Below are 22,789 nucleotides of genomic sequence, written 5' to 3'. Positions count from 1 at the left end.
AGATGATGTCATGCAGAAGTCTTTCCCATAGGAGTACACTAATTTAAGAATCATTCTTTTATCCAGCTACAGTTTCCATGAAATTTTTAGGAACTTTTAGGATCTTTGAGAATGCAATTCATAAGTGTGCAAAATTTAGTTGCAATTGGTCAGCAAGCTCCAAAGTTGTTAAATGTGGGCCTGGCGGACAAACACGTACAAAGAACTGTTGAAAGCATAAATCTTTCTCCTTTTGGAAACCAGGCTAAAAAATATCTGGCTACATTGCTTGCTAATACATCCATCTATTGTTTTGTTTATATTAAAGCATGTAACTCAACAGTATTCTAATTGAATAGTCTCGTAACCACATCTTCACGTGGAAAACACTGATGTTCGCCGTAGACTGCTGACTCTCCTAGAAGTTTTATTAGTGATTCAAATACAGAATTGATGGAGATTATCTTTTTACTTGAAGAAATTACCTTCCAAGGCTATGGAGCCTTAATTTACAATTGCCTTAATTGACAATAAAGTCTGCTTTGCTGCATCTTGTGCTGTTCCTATCTTGTGTCAATCAAGACAATCAGTCATTTAACAATATTTGTCCTGCGCCAAGATGTTTCCCTGCATTATTTAAATAGATGCCCTATATAAAACTGGGATCCACAGCCTGCAACCCTTTTTAACTCGTACCTACCTAAATTGTTCCTTTGTTTTCAGACAAGGGTGTGAGTATTGTCCTTTGAAGAGTGGCAAGAGAAAAGAGACATCCTCACTTTACCTAAGACTGTACAGATAAAAAGAGTCACCAGAAGTTGTGAGGCCTAAATTTTAGGTCTGTTTCGGTCTGAGATTATTTAGATCCTTTTTTTTTTTCTGTATGCCTCTCTACCAAAGTAAAGACAGACTGTGATAAGGACAACCTTTACTGCTTTTGTTTGAAGTGGAGAATTATGCAGTCGGGAACGTAAGATTCATGAATCAAACTCCATGAGAGTCCTGACCGCTCAGGTATTATGCAAAAGATCTTTCCACTGCACTTTTCTCATTAAAATAGGTGTTACCATGGAGCTTGGCACATGCAGTATGTGCTAGAATTGTTTGCGAGCACATCTGTCTGCCATAGTGGGAAACAGAGATGGTAGATGAGGGCGTCCCTTGTTTATGAGTCCTTAGTGTTCTTAGGAAGAGTGCCTAGTGATCTAAGTTCAGCCAAAATGCTAGTGCTTCTGGGCATCCTATGTATTTTTAGAGAAAAACTGTTCCACTCATGTGGTCTAAATCAAATCTGTATTGAAGCAGTTTTTTGATTCATTAACAGAATATAACTGACAATCAGTGAGCTATGCATTTGGGATCTATATGAGCAATTCAACAGATAAACCACAATGCTAGAAACTTAAAAAATGTTAATAAACACCTATACATTTCTAAACGCCCTTCTATAGTTCTAATCCCCCCTGACACACACATTCACACAATTAGTTACTGGACATAAGTGTTACAAGCACTCACCCCCATTTTCTAGAACTTCATGCACCTCCTGAAGAGGATGGAGGTGTTCTAACTTCGTGTGCATCCATGCTGCTCTTTACATCTCATGTATCCACATCGGTGAGAAAGCCCTTAACAAGCACCACACACATGGAGGTGTGGGTCCCTATGTGTTGCACTCCATGCTGTCACTCCACTAGCTGGCTGCAGGCTGCTCCTGGCATCTCATGGGGAGGCCACTGTGTCCAGCAGCCTCAAAATGAGCTGGCTGAGTTTACCAGTCAGGTGAAAAACTGATCATTAGGGGCAGCAGCACATGAAAGAAGGGCTATGGTTTTTAGCAGTAGCCTGTATTTATGCTGGATTAGCTGCAATGTGAAACCACACTTCTCATTTTGTTAGAGGTAAACAGCTGAATTTTGTCTAGAGGAAATTTGAGCAAAGTGTTTCTGTGTTTTGCGTATCTAAGTTACATATAACTAAAAAGCTTCAACATTTCAAGTATGTTGTATCTGTATGAATGTCATTGGATTTAATGCAGACTTTTTATTGAAGAATTTTCTCTTCTTTCAATTAGACTGTCATCTTGTTCCTTATCTGAGGATATTTTCACCCTAAAATAAAAATAAAGAGACAAAGTTTAAAGGTTTTGTTTTATTGCTGTTATTGTTGTTATTATGATTATGTTTATTATATGTTTATTATCAGCCTTTGGTCAGAATGAGTGCCATGATCCAGGCATTCCCATAAATGGGAGACGTTTTGGAGACAGATTTCTCCTGGGAAGTTCTGTTTCTTTTCATTGTGATGATGGCTTTGTGAAGACCCAAGGTTCTGAATCCATAACATGCATTATGCAAGACGGAAATGTAGTATGGAGCTCTACTGTCCCACGTTGTGAAGGTAAGGGCTCAATCTTTACTTTGCAGCTACATTTTGCATAATGAAAATATTTAAATTTAGCTTACTTTCCACGCTTTGCACATAAATAAGACTGCCTTAGTTGAAGTTATTCATTTGTCTTATTTTAACAGTTCCAGTCAAATGAGAAGAGCAATAATAGAAACTAGATAGCTTGCTTTTGTATTCTTGGAATAAATTAGCATTATAAAAGTCTGGTTGCTATTCTTTTCAAGTTCTGATTGTCACCATCATTACTTGGTAGTGAGTTATAGCTGTTATAACAGTTTTAGTTGTAGCATACTGAAAAATAAATATAATTACCTACCACATAGAAAAGTGAGGTAAGTTTCTGTTTAAATGTCCTTTCAAAAAAAAAAATTACCCTTAATTTCCTCAAAACAGAAGTATACATGAAGTCTTGTAACATATTAACCTGCAGTACCTTTTTAGAGATATTTTTAAAGTTCATTATATTTCAAATCTGTTTTACTGTTCTTGTCTAGAAGATGAGCTATCCTAAGATCATGTCTTTCTGTAATGTGAAATAGATTGAGCGGGGGAAAAAAAAGCTTGACTCTATGGTGCTTAAGAGTGAGGGTACTCCACAGGTCACAAGGCAAGAAGTATGAATAGCTAGTGTGTTTATACTAAAAATAATGTTCAGAACATTGTGTATCTTCTGATAAACAATAGATATATAGTCAGGCACTCACTGAAATCTTATATTTTTGCAGAAACAAATCCAAACCCTGTAAGTGGTATAAATCTCACATCATCTACATTAATTTCAGTGTCATTACCATAACTTAAGCATCTGGATCATATTACTTTTATGATATTTGTCATTTTAGCAATTTCAAAACTCAATTGTCATAAGTCTGTACATTTCTAAGAAAATTTAGCCATGCTGAAAAAAATCTGTTAGCTGTCTGATAATACGTGGTATATGTGAACTTAAGTATTGCACTAGCAGGATTTCTTCTCCGAATTAGGCCATGTAATGAGTCACTCAGAGGAACAGGTTTTTTTGCCTGGAGCAAAACCAATCCACTCCAAACCAGAGAATAGGGAGAGATTCTTCATCAAGAGGTATATTCCCATTTTTGAGCTTTATGCACAAAACTGATACAGTATTCAGTGTAATCTTTGTATAATTTTATTAGACAGTTTCCACAAGGAAATAGACAATGGAACAATGATGAGTGCTTAGAGATGAAAACTGGTGGAGAAAACAAATACTGAAATGGCTGAGAAAGTACATAAATACAGCTCAGTTATCTTCTCTCTGAGCCTTATGGGACATTTACCTAGTTTTTAATGAGGAAAGGATTCTTTATTAGATTTTGTTTATTGTTTCTTTCAGTTTTGAAGATTGTACATTTTTCAAGTTACATTCAAGATGTGTTCTCTTTTTGATGTGGTTTCTCTTTTTTAATGATATTAAAGGAGTTTTTGGGCTTAGATAACAATATGGACCAGGCATCCTTGCTGGATAGTTTAGAGATAATTTAGGATGTTTCTACTTGTCAGAGATTTCTGAGCAACTAGTTTTTTTCTTCTGTTTTTCCAATCTGTATATTTAACAATCTCTGTAATAAATGATACCCGAAAAGTAGGTAGTAAGTCATATGTTATAATCTGGTGGTAATCAACAGTCTTGTGGTTGTTTGTGTGTTTAATATGACCAAACTTAATAAAAAAAAAAAGAATAAATTCCATTCTTCATCAACTATAAACATGTAATCTAATAACCATTTTCCTGGCTGGTCATTTTTCCCTGGAGACAGATTCATTGTGTGCATTTCATGTTTTTTTGTCTTTTGTTTCTTTTTACCTTTTTAAGTATGGAAAAACTTCCCAGAGATAAGTGAAGTGTACAAGTCTTGAATGAAATAAAAATAATCTCTCTGAGTTCAATATTTGTTATAAACAATGAATCAAAGCAATAAATATTAATTCACTGCTCAAAAATTCATGTTACTATTAATTTCCACATAGTATTACAGGTTTGCCTGTCACGACTTAGAAAAACAGAAAGCAAGTGACAAGATTCCATGCACTACAATATGGAATTTGCTGATAATGGTGCCACCAACTGCTTGAGCATAATACATAATGCTAAGATAATAACGATGCTAAAAAAAATACATGACCTTAGAAGTCTTTCTCTTTTAGACTGTTCCATAGCCTGTGATAGAATATAACACCCCAAAGCCCTGTGCTATGCTTCTATATTTCTCAAAAATTCTTCAGCTCGATATGCGGTTGTCTAACCCTGTACCAAGAAATCAATTTTCATCTAGGTTTGTAATGTTGTGTTCTGAAGACAACCTTATGGTGGCCCTTCTTTGATCCTACTCTGAAAAACCTTCCCTCTGTAGACTTCTAACTTTCCAAGCCTTTCTGCAGCAAGACCTTTTGCCCGTTTATAAAAGAGGATCAGGTTATGGAATATATAAGCAAACTGGATGTAAACAAGTCCATGGGTCCTGTTGGGATGCACCCATGAATGCTGAGGCAGCTGGCTGATGTCATTGCGAAGCCACTCTCATTCATCTTGGAAAGGTCATGGAATCAGGAGAGGTTCCTGAGCACTGGAAGAAAGCAAATGTCACTTTTATCTTCGAGAAGGGCAAGGAGGAGGATCCAGGGAACAACAGGCCTCAGTCCTTGATCCTTGGGAAGGCAATGGCACAAATCCTCCTGGAAAACATTCCCAAACACGTGAAGTTTCCAAACACATGAAGGACACAGAGGTGATTCGGAGCAGTCAGCATGGATTTATGAAGGGGAAATCATACCTAACCAACCTGATAGCTTTTGATGACATGACTGGCTTGGTGGATGAAGGGAGAGCAGTGGATGTTGTTTATCTTGATTTTAGTACGGTGTTTGACACTATCTCCCATAAAAGCCTCATTGACAACTCTCTCCTCCCTGCCCCCCTCCCACTAAAACTCCCTTAATAAAGTACAGGCTAGATAAGCAGACAGTGAGGTGAATTGAAAACTGGCTGAACCCCCAGGCTCAGAGGGTTGTGATCAGTGGCATAGGTCTACCTGGAGGTCAGTTGTTAGTCATGTCCCCAAGGGTTCAATACTGGGGCCAATACTATTTAACCTTTTTATTAATGACATGGTTGATTGGACAGAATGCACCCTCCGCAAGTTTATGTACAAAACTGGGAGGAGTGGCTGATACACCAGATGGTTGTGCTGCTGTTCGAAAGGATCTTGACAGACTAGAGAAATGGGGAGACAGGAACTTTATGAATTTCAACAAAATGAAATGCCAAGTCCTGCCCCTGGGGAGGAATACCCCCCACACACTGATACAGGCTGTGGGCTGCTAGGTGGAGAGCAGCCTCGCAGAAAAGGTCCTGGACGGCCTGGTGGACAACATAAGCCAGCAGTGTGCCCTATCAGCAAAGCAGGGTGACAGCTTCCTGGGTTGCATTAGGAAGAGCATTGCTAGCAAGTCAAGAAGTGGTCTTTTCCCTCTACTCGGCAGTGGTGAGGCCACATTAGTAGTGCTGTGTCCAGTTCTGGTCTCTCTAGTTCAAGAGAGATATGGACATACTGAAGCGAGCTCAGCAAAGTGCCACAAAGATACTTAAGGATCTGGACCATCTGTCATGCAAGAAGAGGCTGAGAGAGCTGGGCTTGTTTAGCCTGGAGAATATGTGTATAAATATCTGATGAGAGAGTGTTAAGAAGATGGAACCAGACTCTTCTCAGTGGTGCCCAGTGACAGGACAAGGGGCAATGGGCACAAACTGAAATACAGAAATTTAAGAAAAAACTTTTTTACTGTAAGGATGGTCAAACACTGGAACAGATTGCCCAGAGAGGTTATGGAGTCTTCATCCTTAGAGATATGCAGAACCTGACTGAACACGGTCCAGGGCAACTTGCTCTAGCTTCCCATGCTTTGAGCAGGGGGTTGGACTAGATGTTGGGGTTGGAAGGGTTTGTCCCTTCCAGCTTCAGCTATTGTAAAATTCTGTGATTCTGTGGGATATTTGCAAGTTCCACTGAGTTGAATAATTACTCAATAAGGTAGTAATTGTATAGTAAAATCAAAGCAGTAAACTGTATAAATTACTTGGAACAGATTTGTTTGCGGTTTCCACATAAGTGTGGAATCTTGTGGAAACAAAAAGATGATGCTGTGTTGATATTAATGAAGTAAGTTGCCATTCAACAGAAGGCAGGCTGACAGAATCGAGTCCCATGCTATATGTATTAAGATATGTACAGAGTAATAAGCTATGACAAGACATGATGCAGGAATTTGAGGCTGAGCAAAACAAAGGGTTCATAACATAACAGAATGTAGAAATATTTTTGTCATATATTATACTTCCCTTCTTTTGCTTTTCAATTTGATTTTTTTAAGTTCTTGTAGTATCTTTTATTGTATTAGAAATACTGTATGTGAGACAAGTATATATGCTTTTGCCTTCCAGCTCCGTGTGGTGGACATCTGACATCATCAAGTGGTGTTATCTTGCCACCAGGATGGCCAGGATATTATAAGGATTCACTAAATTGTGAATGGGTGATCGAAGCAAGACCAGGACATTCCATTAAGATCACATTTGACAGGTGAGAATCATAAAATCAAACAATGTCTGACCACATGCATTTATTTTAATATTGAAGAAGAGAAATATTCTTTAAGAACCCAAACCAGAAAAAAATTATTGCCATATGGTGCCATGCTACTCCTGTCCTTCCAATACTATTCCACAAGGAAAAAATTCAAAGTTAAAACTGCATTTACATTGTCTTTATTTACAGTTAAAAGACATGCCTTAAATGTCAACATACTAGTACATCAGTAGGGATATCTTGTGGACTTTTGATTACTTTTAATATTCAGGTATGACTATATATTGTCCCTGATGATGATCAGGTCTTACTATCACGTAATATAATTTTTGTAGGGAAAAAAGAAATTGTGCAAAAAGTTCTGAGCATTCCGTGTTGGATACATAATTTTTTCCCATTCAGAATTTTTTCTAACAGTTGAGCATAACGCATCATGCATTACTTCAGTGTATAATAGCATTCTGTATGTTAGCACAGTGGATATCAGCGTTTTGTTTATTTGGATACTGCAGGTTTTGCTTTGTGTACTGGCAGAGGTTAAAAAGAAAAAGAAAAAGATGTGCAGATGTCAGAATATGATGAGCAGTAGAGGTTGAAACTTCTTTTTAAAATACTGTCTACCTAAATCATCCCATCCCAGTTTCACTCTTTGTAGTTTGAAGTCATTGAGACCTCAACTAGTCCTTTTGTCTAACCATACAAGAATCTATCAAAGTTCTGAACTTTTTACCAAAGAAAGAAAAAATGCTTAAAAAAAGAAAACTCCATGTGACATAATAATGATGCAAAGGGATGAGAGAGGGATCACAGTTAGGCTGCAGCCATGTACTATTGGCCTTCCTGTATTCTGCCATCACCCAAAGAGAGGCAATAATCCGTGTCTAGTTGCACCTTCACAGTGTGGAGCAAAATGATTCAGTATCACAAGCCTCATGTTTGAGAGCACAGATTGAAAGGGAGGCAAATGAATGGTGAGAAGAACAGAAGAATGTAAAAGTGACTGTACAGGGTCAAAGCAAAGATCCATCTTGCTCGAGTACTGTGTTCCTACTGTGGTCTTGACAGAGTCAAAAATGCAGACTCCTAGGGAAGAGAGTGAGAACAGGATAAACATGTAATATTTCCCCTAAAACTCTGTCTGTTTAGCACTATTAAAGGTGCTTATTTATGTGTTTAGCAACCTTCAGCATGTATCCCTTCCATTGTTTCATTTCTGTTTGCACCCATGTAAACTTAACATTGATGGCATTCTTCATTTTGGAGAACTCATTAGAATATGTCTCAAAATGAAATGCATTAATAGGGCTGGAGGAATACACAGACAAGATGAACAGTAAGTCACCAGAACGAGACTGCATTTGCACAAGAGGAAGGAAAAAAAGATGAGATGCTGAACAATTGAGTGCTATGTATAATTGTTCTTTTAAAACTCTTGATACCTGTGCATTACAGGTACCAGATACAATGCTACTTTTAAAAGTCTCTCATAGAGATCTAAGGAATTGCATATGGGATGCCCACTGCTAAAACTATAGCAAAGAGTAGCACTGGTGGAAACGTGGATAAATATTATGCACTGAGAAAGTGTCGACATGGCATTTGAAAAAGAAATCCTATATCAAAAACCTATTGGAATTCTTTGATGGTGTCAAAAAGCGTAGAGATACATTTGATATAGTTTACTTGGGTTTTCAAAATCCAGGTTTTATGATGGCTCCTCCCACCCCACCTTGCTTTTAAAAAGCTAAGCATCATTTTAACACAGGGAAGGACCTTGCATGAATAAAAACATTATGAACAGAGGGTAAAAGTCCCACAGTAAAATTTGAGGTGTTCTATAGGGTTATGTGCTGTGCTCCACACTGCTCAGCATGTTCAGAAATGATCTTAAAAAGGAGATAACTGGGCTGATAATACCAACTTATTAAGGGTATTAAAAACAAGGGATGACTGAATAATTTCTGAAGAAGTCTGGGCAATAAAATTGCATGTAGATCTTGTAAATGCAAAGTGAAGCATACCAGAAAAAGAATCCCATCTTCATATATAAAATGAACGGCTTTGCCCTTACAGTGGCCACTGAACTGTTAAAGTTGTAGTCACCTTTTGTCAAGCAATATGAATGAAAACTTCTAACATATTCATAGATTTATGAACACGATTAGGGGAATGAAAAGTACTTTAGGGAAAAAGATTAATGTAGCTTGTCTGTTTAGTTTATCATACCCCTTTTTCAGTCCTGTTTTGCTTTCTTTCTATAAATGCATTAAAGTTAGGAGGGAACAGATAGAATAATAAACACCAGGGAAAGGAAGAAACTATTTAAACAATTCTTTCATGAAATTATCATTATTACCTCTTACAGCTTACTAAAGTTGCTTGTTTTCATTGCATTTGGCAGGAAATTCCAGAATTTAAGCCATTGATGACTTTTTTTTCCTCCATTGAACCCTTAACGTATTCATTCTAAGCTTACACTTATTTGCCAGCTTTGCCCTTTTTGTTTAAAATTAATCATCAGAGGCCTGAGGTTCTCGAACGTCTGTACATAGTGAACTTCAGTGAAAGCAAACAGCCATATTAGTTCTAAGATGAAGCATTTTAATTGAATAAAAGAAAAGGGGTTGCTCATAGTTGCAGATTTTTTGATTCTGGGACCTTATTAGTGTGATCGTTGTATTTCTGAGGATATTAATGGGGAAGATAGATAGGATCCTGTGCCATATGATCCACTTTAATCACTGCATTTACTGAACTTTAAATAGATGGATGCACATGCATACTCGTTTAACAGCATTCTCATGCAATGTGTACAAATAGAATCATAATGAAATCAAACAATAATGTTAGGTTTACCCTGGTACAGACATGTGAAGTGAACTGTGAGCCAGTATGATTTTGAAAGTACAGCAGACAATCTGCTTTAGCTTTATATCAGCATTATTAAAGCTTTGGTCTGCTTTCCCTAAATGTTTCAGTTACAAATCAATATTACTGTTAAGCACTCTGGTTTTGGCAAGTAGAGAAGGAACCTGTCCTTATTTCCTTTGGAGCCTCATGACAGTGTTCTTGGTTTAAAAAATTTTATAGCTTTACTAAATCACATAATACATTTCTTTAAAAGTATTATGCTTTGGGAAGATAGTGATAGTATAATAATATCTCTTTACCCAATAAAGTTCTTTTCTTTTGTTAACATGTAAGTTTTGCTACTCCAAGCAAAAGTTGGATGGTAAACCTTCTTATTAGTTAACAAGAACCAAACTCTCCTGATTGATATAACATTAGCAAATTACAAATCAGTAAGCAAAATCAGTATCTAATAAAAAAAGAATATAAAATCAATTAACTGATTTTGCTAATTAATTGACAAGCATAATATTTTGTCAAGTATTTTGTCTAGCTTTGGGAAAAACAGCTTTTTATACTTTGCTGTATGTCTTCCCATGACTGAAAAATCCTATGAATCTTTTCTATAGAAACATTCTGTATTTCAGTTCATGACTCATAGTGCAAGGGCAATGAATGAATAAGGTCTAATTGATTCGAGTCACGAGAGAAGAGGCCAGAAGGGTAACTGTTGATGGAATGAGCTTTTTTACATTGAATATTGATGAAAACTCTCTAGATAATAGATAAAAGCAAGCCTTTATTCAAAACCTAACTACATTAAAAATTTGTATAACATAGTATTATTAAAGTCTTTTTAAAATTCTCTGAACACTTGGAGAAAGTCATACCATTTACCAACATAAGTATTCTAATAAACATTAAAATAGAAAGTTAGGTGATGCTTAATTAATTACTTCAAGTAAAGGGTGGAGAACTTATAATAATAAATTATCTTAGTATATCATTTCAGTGATAATGTGAGGATTATAAAACAAAAACACAAGAACAAAAACAGGGAGAAAAATAAAACTAGAAATAAGTTGATAGGTTTGAGATGAACAAGAACCTAGCTGGCAATAAAGATCAGTGTAATGGGTAGCAATTGATGCAGGAGTCATGTTTAGGTTTCTCTCTCTTTACAAGTTTCTTCAATCCACTGTTATCTCACTGCCCTGCTAAGAAAGCTGCAATTGCTGGTTGAGAGCAGTTTGTTCCTAATTAGTTTCTTTCACAAACACAGTTGTTAAAATAGTTAAAATATTGAAGTACTGATCTTGAGTCCATTGGTAAATTAAAACAGTACCAGAGGACCTTCCCAGACCAGGAACTCAACTGTTTACAGTTACATAGTTGGAAAAGTCTCCAACATACTTTTGCACCTGCCAACTGACACTTTCTCAAACAATTATCAAGCATGATTCAGGAGTTAGTGTGGGCAAACAGCTGTTCACCACAGGCAATTTGAATAATAGTTCCCTGTTTGAGAGACTAATGGATGTATTTAATAGCATGGCTTCAGTGTCAAAGGCTGGTCCTGAGTATGTTTAAAGTGTTAGTGTATCTGTAGCCTCTGTATTTCACCATCAGAATGAATAAGTAGGAGTGAAAGCAGTCATCTGGATTTTAGCTAATATACTGAAACAGAGTATATAGCTTGGCTGAAAGTGCCCTGAATGTGGAAAGTTTTCTGTGTGAACAGCAAAGGACAAGGTGAAGGGAAGGGCCTAAGTCAGAGCTTCCAAGAAGTGATTCGTTCTGGTAGGTAAGCAGACAAAGAAACACTTCTGTAATTCTGATCGTGTTTCTGTTTTCAGGGACTCATGAGAGATTAAAAACACTATGGAGACTACTGAGCTAAGTGCTAAATCTTGGCTTTCTGTTACTGATACTGCTGTGTCTGTGAAGATGATTTTGTATGACTAATGCTACTTGTTCTGTAAAACATAATGGCCTGGCTGGGGATTTGCGTTAATTCTGTCAATACCTACAAAGTATGAAGTTTGTTTACACTTTGAAGGAATGTCCCTTAAATTTCCCCTTTCTCAAAAGCTTCATGGTTTGCAGTTGTCTTTAATAACAAGAACATAGTTTCTTTTCCCCACTAAACATGTCCCATATTGACAAGACAGCTGAAGGACATTCACTTTGAAAAACTGTTACATTTCACAGACACAGCTTTTTTACTCTCAGAAGTTGAAGTAATCAACCCTATGGGAAGAGAACAGAAAATCTCAGAGCACAAACATTTTTCATACTTGTTCTGAAAGATTAAAGTTTTCTGAAAATAAGGGTATTGTGTATGCAGGCAAGTAAGTTCAGATCAGCGTGGATGTCTCTGTTAGAGCAGAAACTTTGCTGACAGGAAAATTGATGTGTGAGCTTTAGATCCTGTAGTTCACAAGAATATCTGATATAACCACAAACTGTCTTGAAAAGAATTGGATGTGAAAAATTTCAGTCAAAGTTTCATCTACAGAAAACAGATGTGAGCTGTTTGATTTAAGAGTAACTAGCAGTGGATGACTGCACACACAGGCATCCTTTATGAAATGGAGAAATGTAATGTGTTCAGTGATTGACACAGAGACATGGACTCTGCTGTTGACTGTGAAGTTATTTGTTCTTATAAATCAACTGTCTCCTCAGTCTTTTCCTTCTGTCCTTTTCTTCCTCCTTTCCAACTATCTCCTTCCTTCTTTTCAATTCTTGTCTATATTATGTTTCTTCAACATGTTTAAAGAAGCTAATGGGATTCTGTTTATCTTCACTGTATACAAATCTCAAAATGAGACGATCTCAGTTTTGTATTTTTGTACAATTTTACTTTATAGGACAAAATTATTTAATAATAAAGTAATGAACTTTGTTCAAAAAATCTTTGAATAAAAAAAGAATGATTGAGTGCGTGAAACAGTTTTTGTCAAAAAACAAATATAAAATTATTGAAATGAAATCATGAAATATTATGGGTAAAGATTTTCCTAGGATGTCCAACTACTATTTAACCTGAGAGTGAGATACTTCTAGGGTCTTCCTAATGCATTTTCCTTTGAGACAATTTACAGTTTTCTACCCAGATGCCCCCTGAATGTTTCTTTCAAATCCAGTCATATAGTTGATCTGAAGTGTATTACACCCCTTATAAATTTTAAATGACACTAGACAAAACAAAACAAGCAAAAAGACATGCAGAACCTTCTTTAGTTGTTGTTCTAAGTAATACTCTGATGGATCTGTAGAAATTCTGATCTTTACATATGTGATATTCTTGATCAGTTGCACATGGGTTGGTTTTCTGTTTAAAATAATGGCACCGTTCCTGTGCTTACTCTCTGACTTACTTATTCTTTTTCAGATTTCAGACTGAAGTTAATTATGACACATTGGAGGTCAGAGATGGGCCAGCTAACTCATCACCATTAATTGGAGAATACCATGGAACACAAGCACCCCAGTTCCTTATCAGTACTGGCAATTACATGTATCTGCTGTTCACTACAGACAACAGTCGTTCCAGTGTTGGCTTTCTAATTCATTATGAGAGTAAGTCTGATATTTCTTTAATAGATTTTTATTTAGTTTTGGAAATAACATTCAATTTGAAAATGAGCAAACAAATGTGAACAAATAAACTGCAGTAATTACATTTGTCTAAGAACAAATTGAGTTTACCTATAGTGAACTAACAGATAACCCTAAAACTAATAATTAATTTGGAGAATTTTTTCTTCGTGAGTTCTTCTATATTATTCTGACTGCTTATAGACCCACATGTTTAGCCAAATGGAAGATAATTTCAGAAACTGGCCTTTAGGGGTAAGGATATGTTGGTTTCTCTCCTTCCCCCTTTTTTTGTGGTTTCAATACACTTTTGCAATACATAATATCTCCCTGTGAACTCCAGAATCACTATAATGGCATATTTTTTCTTTTATGATTTAGATATATAAAATTATATATATATAACTGACTAGACTCACATTGGTCTGTATATGATTCACTTAAATACTGGATAGAGTGAGTGTATGTGTTTACTGAGGTTCTACCAAGCAAGTAGTATTATTTTCATCAATTGTTCTGATCTTGTCTGGAAACTAACCTGTTTGCAGTAAATTTAATTTTACATTGCATCTGGAATGAATGCCCAAACTTATATTTCATAGCTATGACAAAACTTGGAGATTTTTCTGAATACTTCTAGCTTTGAATCAGAAAATGGCTGAGCAATCAGGCAATGGCTAAGCAGACAGTAATATTGTAAACTGCAAGGCAGCTAGAATATGTAAAGACATAGGTAGGTTTCTGCATGAGTTATGTGCAGATGCTGTTCAATTTTCCTTATTGTATTTGATCTAAACCGTTGCTGTTATATTTCGTAAGATAGTCCTTAAATGAACTGTGTTGTATTTTAAACCTGATGTCAAGTAGATGTCTTCTGTTCTGTTAAAACTGTTATTAAAAAGGAGGGACTAATTATGAAATGATTTAGAAACATATTCTTCTATTCCCTTTTTATCTTTGTTGAAAACTATAGTATCTTGCACACACATGACACTAGTTTTTCAGTACTATATCTCAGGGTAGCCAGACAAAAACAGCAGAGTGAAATATTAGTGCACTTTAAACCTTGAAATTCAGTTAGATCTTTAACAAGTAAAAATGACAAAAGGCTGATTAATGATCTTTATTTTCTTTTACGTATAATTTCCACACATAGAATGAAGACATATTTGTTATACTTATTTATATAAAAAGCTAATATATTTCAAATTTTTAAAGTCATAACAAAAGCTATAAACAAAAGCTATAATTTTATTTCACAGGCTTTTCCTGTGCAGACTGACTTCCCGAATAAATCATCTTTTTCTTTCTGTAGAAGTGATATTTAAAATGAATTCTGTTATTCTTATTTTTTGCTAAAAAATGAGTAAGAAAATGAAATTAAAATTAAAAATTAGTACCTCATTTTCAGTTTTCAGTTTTAGGAATGAGTTTAAGTTTTCGTGAATTTTATTTTCTGTTAAATAATTATCTACCATGCCCCATGCAGACATCTTGGTCATGATAGGATGGCACTAGCCAATGGCCTAGAAACCTATGTTCAGATAGCTAAATTTCTCTCTTACTGACTTTGCCAGATGAGTTGCTCCTTAGTTTCCCCCAACTATATTAATCAGATCTCAACTGACTATGAAAGGAACTTAAACACCAAACATGGCTGTAGACGCATTAGTGTGTCTTAAACTGAAATCAAATCTTGCATCTTCTGCAGTGTAGAACAAAGTGTGATGTAAACAGAGACCCATTACCAACATGAATGGGTATGTCCATGTGCACAGAGTAAGCTGTGCAGAAGTAGCTTGCTAAACACTTCATACCTATGTCAGTGCTCTTGCTCCATAAGGCTTACTAAACTCAGTTATAGCATCAGTGCTTGCCCATATTGGCTTCTTTTGTCAATAGGTCTCACAGAGCAAAAATTGTCTACACATTGTGTTGAGTTGAACATACTCATGCAAGTGGAATATATCCCAGAGTCGCTCTAATGATGTTAGTCACCTTTGGGAGCTCCTGAAGCATTCCTGTAGCAGGTATCAGCCACCTATCCTTCCTAGATCCTTGTCTCTTTCACTAACAGATGTGTGCATGGCAGGGAAAAGCTGGTTATAGTAACCAGTAACAGGGAAGTACTAAGCAGATGAAGTCAGTGGTTTCAAAGAACAAAACCAGGTGGAAAGACCCAATGGATGTGCTGCATAGTCTGCCAGGAAGAGGAGATGCCAAAATTATCTTTTAATGGCCCCAGTAGTCATTACTGTAAAAGTTGCTTCTGCTAAAGATATCACAGCATCTTTGTATGTTTTACATTTCTTCCACTTGCAGCAAAAAAGACAGGAAATCATAAGTTTAAAAAAATTTTTGCAATATTACTATCACTATTCTTTGGAAATTCAAGTAACTGTTCTATTCAGAAGTCTCCTAAAAATCTTCCAACAATAGTCATGATTATGAAGATAAATTAAATCACTGAACTGTGAAACAGAGGGATCTTAATCCTGATTAAAGGAGAAATCTCAGCATAACATATAGTGAGTTGCTACTGACATGGCAATAATATTCTATTAAGCTAAAACAAATCTATGATAAAATTTTAATAAAAATATGACCCTTCAGCAGTACTTCAGATGTGAACGTAATTTGTTAATTCCTTTCCCGCAATGTCTGTAATTCAGCTTTTTGATGATTTTTTTAATATAGCTAATGCAAAGCAATGTAGATCAACTATTATGCATCTAAGCAAAAAAAAAAAAAAAAGAAAAAAAAGAAAAAAGAAACAAAATATATATATTTTAAGTAAAGCTACCAGTAGAAAATTCAGTATTTTCAAGAATAACTCATCTATGCTTTTGACAACTGTGCCTCATCCCTAACTTATATGTCCTTTATCTCTCAACTTCCCTGGTAATCTGTAATCTTTTGTTTTTTGCAGTTCCTCATTTTGTGAGGTAGATTCTTCAATCTTAGCCCTTTTTTAGGCCAAAAAAAGATGGAAATAACATAGAGTCACCTTTCATTAAGATATTTCTGAGATTTATCTTTCCTTGGAACAAGAAAACATGATCAATTTTAAAGACAAATGAGCAATTATTTCTTAAATCTAGATATTTTATTTAAAAGTCCGTGGTTATTCATAGGTTATCATTCCCTTCTGAAATAGAGTTTATATGAAACATAGAACAGAGATAGTATTTTGGTTATGCTTGGAGATAGTAATCATCCCATATTACCATGGACATCAATATATATTTGATAAGCATTATATTCCTTTAAATAATAAGAGGAAATTGCTCTAAAGTCAAGGATAGTCCAAAAAGGCTTTTGTAGTATTCATAGTTTCTGTAGAAAAAAACCCCACTAAAGATAAACAATTTTTGGTATTAGTGCACGTAACTGTGGCTGATCTTTGTAAAACCTTTCATTTTAGGCCATTTAAAAAATCTAGCAAAATTAATGTTGTGGCTTTCTTATAAATGAAGTATTCCTGAGAATAAAACGTATAAAGCTAATCTTTTATTCACAGTTTACAAAATGGTGTTTGATTGATTAGATTTGCTTTTGAAAAAGAACTTCTAGATGCACAAATGTGCAATCTTCATGGGCTTGACAAAGTATCAACATCATTCAGGCAGCTCGGAATCAGTTTTAGCAATCATGGCATAGAAACAAAATGCTTCCTTATACTTTTTTACTTGAAGAAAAAATAATATTTGTGGATAGTCTGTGGATAGTATGAACAAAGGATTCATTAAATTTTCTATGGCATGACACACTCAGTTGAAGAAGTTACTGGAATGTGGGGGAAGAACTTTTTGTTTCAGCAGTTGGTTTTACCCTGACCAGTAAGGAGAACCAACTGAGAGCCTGAATAAGAAAGGCAATTTTTATGAAAGTGTTCATGAAATAATAGAGTTTAAGATTTTTAAGAAATGAAAGAATGAGGGCAACACAATTATGATAATGTCAATGGTTTTCAGAAATGGAAAGTTCACCAAACTTGGGGAACTGGTAGGTAGACATCCTTAGGAAGGAATTCTGAAAGGCATTATTAAAAGAGGTAATATTAAGGCCCAATAGCAAACTGTAACTTTTGGAGAGAAAGAAAAAGTATTATGCAGCACTATAGCAATTTAAAAATCCTTTTTAATATTGTGGAATTCAAAAGTTAATCATGTAAATGCTGGATACAGGCACTCATTGTTATAGATGTCCATCAAAGATTAACACAGATAAAATTGTTAGGATAAAATACAGAAAACTAAAGCATATAATTACTTACAGCTAGCAAGAGGCGGAAAAGGCAATAATAAAAATGTCTGTTAATACATAGTAAGAGAAGAAGAAAATAAAAATCACTGCTTAATTAAAATGTGAGCAAATGTCGGCTGACACGGAAGGCTAAATGTTCTGTTGCTGTTTTGAAACGTAAACAGAAAAGGTTAATTGTGAACATATACTTAACAATTAAATGAAAATTAACAAGGTAAGAATACAGCATATGGAAAGAGGAGATTAGACAATGTTTAGATAATTAAATATATTTTATTCATCAGGTACTGAAGAAATGCATTGTTCAGTACTTGCAAAGAAAGCTGAAGCAATGTCTGCACCACTGAGAATTATATTTGGAAACTCAAAGCTGTAGGGAAGTTCCAGATGATTGCAGAAAGGCATACATCTTTCAAAATAAAGGAACAAAAAAAAAAAAAAAAAAGAAAAAGAAAAAAAAAAGATGAGGAACAATAGGATTAAGGCTGTTGGTTTTATCTTGACTCTTGTAAAGATGCTATTTTCAAGCTGATGAATAAGGTGATAGGAACAAATGATTTGTATTTGATAAGAACAGATTGTGTCAAACCAATCTAATTTCTTTCTTGACAGGATAACTGGTCTTGTAGATGTGGGAAGGAAAAGGGGAGGAAAAATTATATTCCCTTTTGTAAGGTTTTGTCAGGTTTTTGGCAGTCTAACGGAGGAACTGAAGAAATTTGATTTAGATGAAATTAATCCAAAAATTTTGAAAACTCTTATGCAAAAAACAGCCATTTATCCATAGTTTGTTGTCTAACTTCAAATTTGTAGTATCTTACAGTGATCTGGACTGAATCCAATACTATCTGATATTTTTATTAAAAATTTGGATGATAGTATAATTAATACCCTCAGAAATGCTGAGGATGATTCCAACCTGCAATTACTGCAAGTACTAGAGAGAGTAGGGTTAGCATTCAAAACAATGTAGATGAACTGAAGAAATGGTCTGAAATTAAAAAAATTAAGTTCTCTAAAAAAACATGCTAAGCATAAAGAGGAAGGAGAAATGATATTCACAAATATAAAATAGAAATACAGTAGAAAAGGATATAGTGTTTACATAGAGCATAAATAATACAGAGAAAAATGTAATAGCGGTGTAAAAAGTCAAATCTACTGACTGTTGTAGTGAATCACCAAAAAGAAAAAGAAAAAAAATACAGCAAAGGCGAATTTTATATAAGACTCAGGAAATAGTTATTCCACTTCATTTGGTAAACCTAGAGGGTAATATTGTGTGAAATTTTGGACTCTGTTTAAAAGATCGGGAGGATGCTAACATGGAAAATGCAACACATACGGAGCCATCAAAAGGTCTGTTTTTGTTTAGTCTTTAAAAAGTGGTGTCTTGGCAGACAGGAAGGGAAACATGATAACAGTCTTAGGACTCTAGTAGTTAAGAATTGCAACAGGCACTGGAGTTGAGCCTAAAACTATGCTAAAAAGCCTGTGCTGCCTATTAACTATGGGCAGGTTGTAGGTGACATGTTATTACTGCAGTTCTAAATGACTACCTTACCACATGTTAACAAAATTAGTATGTACCAGAGCAGTCTCCTATATGTGGCAGAAGCTCTGTTAGTCAAAAATATTCTCCAGACATTCTTCAAAGAGTTTTTCAACTGTCGTGTGGAGGAAGAGTGAAAGAACATCTTAAAATAGTATAAGCCTAATCTTCCCTCCTCTTTGACTGCCTTCGCTCTTTTCCACTTCTCTCCCTTCCTTCTTGTTATTAGCCATCCTTGCTACTCCCCTGCCTCTAAAACACCACTATTACAAATTTCTCTCACACAGCATATTTCAAATCATGTGACTGTATCACAGTTTTTACTGCTGTAGCAACACTTTGTTTTAGTGTCAGTTTTGCACAAATGCAGTCACTTACCACTGCACAAGAACCGCTGGAAGAACACTAAGACTAGGAGTATATTTGCAGCCTTGCACTTCTGTGAGGCTCATTCACCCTTGGTAGTTTACAAGGAAATATTTCTTACCATTTGAGCTGGTCCAGTGGGCTAGAGGTGCTTGAGCCTTGGCTTCAGTCTTCCAGTCATATATACGGTTTAACTTTCAGCACAACCCCACGTGTGGTTTTGATATGTGCTGACTAACACACTCACACACAGTACCAGGGCATGGTTCCAGGGATAACTTCAGCAGGAGACTGTTCTCAACAGGCATCATGGACAAGTCCGTATTTTGAGGTGGACAAGATTTTACCTGTATGATTGCTGTGTCATGCTTTGGAATTGATGCATGGGGGAATGGGGCTCTCCTAATTTAATTGTGTGACCTCAGGTTCTATGTTCCTGGAACCATTTATGAGAGCAAGCACCTATTCTGTTTCTCCAGAAAATTACTCATTTTTTGAAGGAAAAATGATTTGCTGCTGTTCTCCTTGTTCGATTAAGCCTACCTAGATGTCAGGATACACTGGTTCGAGTCTTTTATTAGGAAATACTCATCTCCCACCTTTCAAGAAATTGTTTTTGCCATCTGTGTTATCAGTGTTCTGGATAAACTGTACTGATGACAGGGAACAGCACTCCAGCTTCCAGCTTGCATTGTCCAGAAAATTTTTGGAATTCACTGAGTGATGCAGTGACTGCCCGATAGCTAGTATAGATGAGTAACATAATGGTTATGGCCCTCAGACAGGTTTTGGTTCCTGCTCCTCTTACCAGAGTTGTTTTCTTCAGCCATTTTATGCAATGATTATATCATATGAGCATTCCTTAAAATTTACTCTTAGCAATCTTACATTTTAATAATCTGTTTTTCTGGTAATTTTGACTCTTTGATCCATGAAAGGGAAAATTTAGGTGTGTAATATGTATGAGTATATAGAATATTTAACTGTGTAGCTATTACATGCCCCACTCATTATAGCAACAAATTACTTTTTCCTCTTTAGAGAATCTAATGAGTGATTAGATTAGTGATTAAACTAGTTTCTAAAAGTCACTTCTAAATATTTGCAAAATATGCATTTGTGACTGCAAGGTGGGAAAGAGAGGGTCAGAGGAGAGGGAGAAAAGTGAGGAAGAGAGGGAAAGAGGAACAATATCCTCATCCACTGAAGAGGTTCCACTGAACTCAGTCACTGTGTTTTCCAGGCACATGGTATAGTAACAGAAAATAAATGAAAGAAATGCCTTTCATCACAGTGGAGAGATTTTGTTTATTTCTCTTGTGTGTATTCATTATGACTCAAATTCCACAATCACCTGCTATCAAAAAGTATAATGGGTAGTGCTCACTTAATGAGCTTGTATTTTGGGGTTTGGTTTTGTTGTTCAACATATAGCTCCAGCTTTATTTACCACACACTGTTCAACGTCTGCCATAAGACATAGTTATTAAAGACTACTTCTGTCAGATAAGAGTTACACAACAACTATATAAACTATGTTCATTTTCCATCTATTTTTGATGTATAGGATTGTATCTGTAGGATTTAACAAGTGGTTTCTGAGTTCATTGATTGTATATTTTTGGCATTGTGCTTTTTTACTAGGTCAAATAAGTGTTACTATGGCAGAGAAAAGTTGAATCCTCCCAGAGTATCAGAAAATTAATAGATGAAATGTAATAAATGAATGTGATTTATATACTAGCAAAAGAAAATATCGTGTGTTAATACTCTGAACCTTAATAACTTCCTATAGTTGTAAATGTTCAGTGCTTATTTTGTCTTTTTCTTTCATTGTTTAATAAAAATATTTTAAATCTTCAATCTTTTCCTACTTAATTTAGGCTTTTCTGTTCTATGAGATTGAATATTGAAAAACTATGCTCTGAGTCAGTGACCATAGCTAGGTGAAGTGCTTTATATCCTACATCAGAGCTCAGGCAATATTAATGAGTATATTTTGGGGGATATTTCTTCTGTCTTGCTTATTCAGTTTGTGTTTTGCTTGGGATTTTTCTATTTACTGTCTAAAAAAGAAAAGAAGGAACTAAACAAATTAAATGCGTGTGTTTCAGGTGTTACTCTGGAATCTGATTCCTGTCTTGACCCAGGGATTCCAGTGAATGGCCATCGCCATGGCAACAACTTTAATATCCGCTCTACAGTAACTTTTAGCTGTGATCCAGGATATACGCTGAGCGATGAAGAACCACTCGTATGTGAAAGAAACCATCAGTGGAATCATGCATTACCCAGCTGTGATGGTAAGTGTCAGGTTCTTCAGATGGCAGCTTTAAAGTCCAAGAAAGTTAATCTTTTATCTTCAAGAACTAATTAGGCTTATCATTGCTACTTCCTCCCTTCCGTTACGCCAAGGTCCATACTTTTCAAAAATGGTTTTGCTGTTAATAAAAGCCATACTTCACATTTCTCTATCAGCTTTCAGTCAAGTACTGTAATGTTCAGTGAAATTTACAGATACCTATTCACTAACAAAAAAATTAAAATTCTCTGAGGATGCTGCTGTTCAGCTATGCATGAAAATGGTACCATTCAACTAATATTTTAAAACCAAACTAATAAACATAGCTTAAGTTTTAAACTTAGAATGCTGAACACCAAAATGATTACCTGAAACTTAGAATACTTGACACCAAAACAGTTCAAGATCTACCTATATAGTTAATTTTCTTGGCATATTTTTAATTTGAAATTGATTGTTTTGGAATTCTGGATTTGTGAATTAAAAGAGAAAGAAAAAAAGCCTGCAGTATTTATTAACTATTAATAATTATATGAAGTCCAGTTAAAATACACTTCAGATGTGGGTCCCTTCTCCATGTGCTTACATGACCAAAATAAAGCTGTGCTAAAGAATGACTTTGTTAGAACTAATTTTAAATAATTTTCAAGTATGCTTTTAGCAAGAATTAGTCATCTGCTTGATCTTTAAGCTATATACCAGAATCTCGAGATGATGAAAAGCTGCAAGCTGTATACTTGACTTGACTGAAGTGAGAAGAGAGGACTTCCTGAAAGTAGTATAGAAGTGGAATATCACTGGTATTATGCAACTGTTCCACGACTATTCCTTGGCAGCTTGTTTTCTTTGACCACCCTG

At 35.4% G+C, this 22,789-nt stretch overlaps 1 protein-coding gene across 1 annotated transcript in view; it reads left to right on the top strand.

Moving 5' to 3' along the window:
* CSMD1 (CUB and Sushi multiple domains 1) overlaps nt 1–22,789 on the top strand; it is a 1,240,345-nt gene that overhangs the window by 901,857 nt on the left and 315,699 nt on the right. The window contains exons 15-18 of the mRNA XM_026097018.2: nt 2,185–2,379; nt 6,848–6,986; nt 13,240–13,427; nt 21,744–21,932. Coding sequence (XP_025952803.2) covers nt 2,185–2,379; nt 6,848–6,986; nt 13,240–13,427; nt 21,744–21,932 — 711 coding nt within the window. The remainder of the gene's footprint in view (nt 1–2,184; nt 2,380–6,847; nt 6,987–13,239; nt 13,428–21,743; nt 21,933–22,789) is intronic.

Source organism: Dromaius novaehollandiae, chromosome 3 (assembly GCF_036370855.1).
Source record: "Dromaius novaehollandiae isolate bDroNov1 chromosome 3, bDroNov1.hap1, whole genome shotgun sequence".
Lineage (NCBI taxonomy): Eukaryota > Metazoa > Chordata > Aves > Casuariiformes > Dromaiidae > Dromaius > Dromaius novaehollandiae.
The sequence above is the reverse complement of the archived record's forward strand: the minus strand, read 5'-3'. Positions and strand labels throughout refer to the sequence as shown.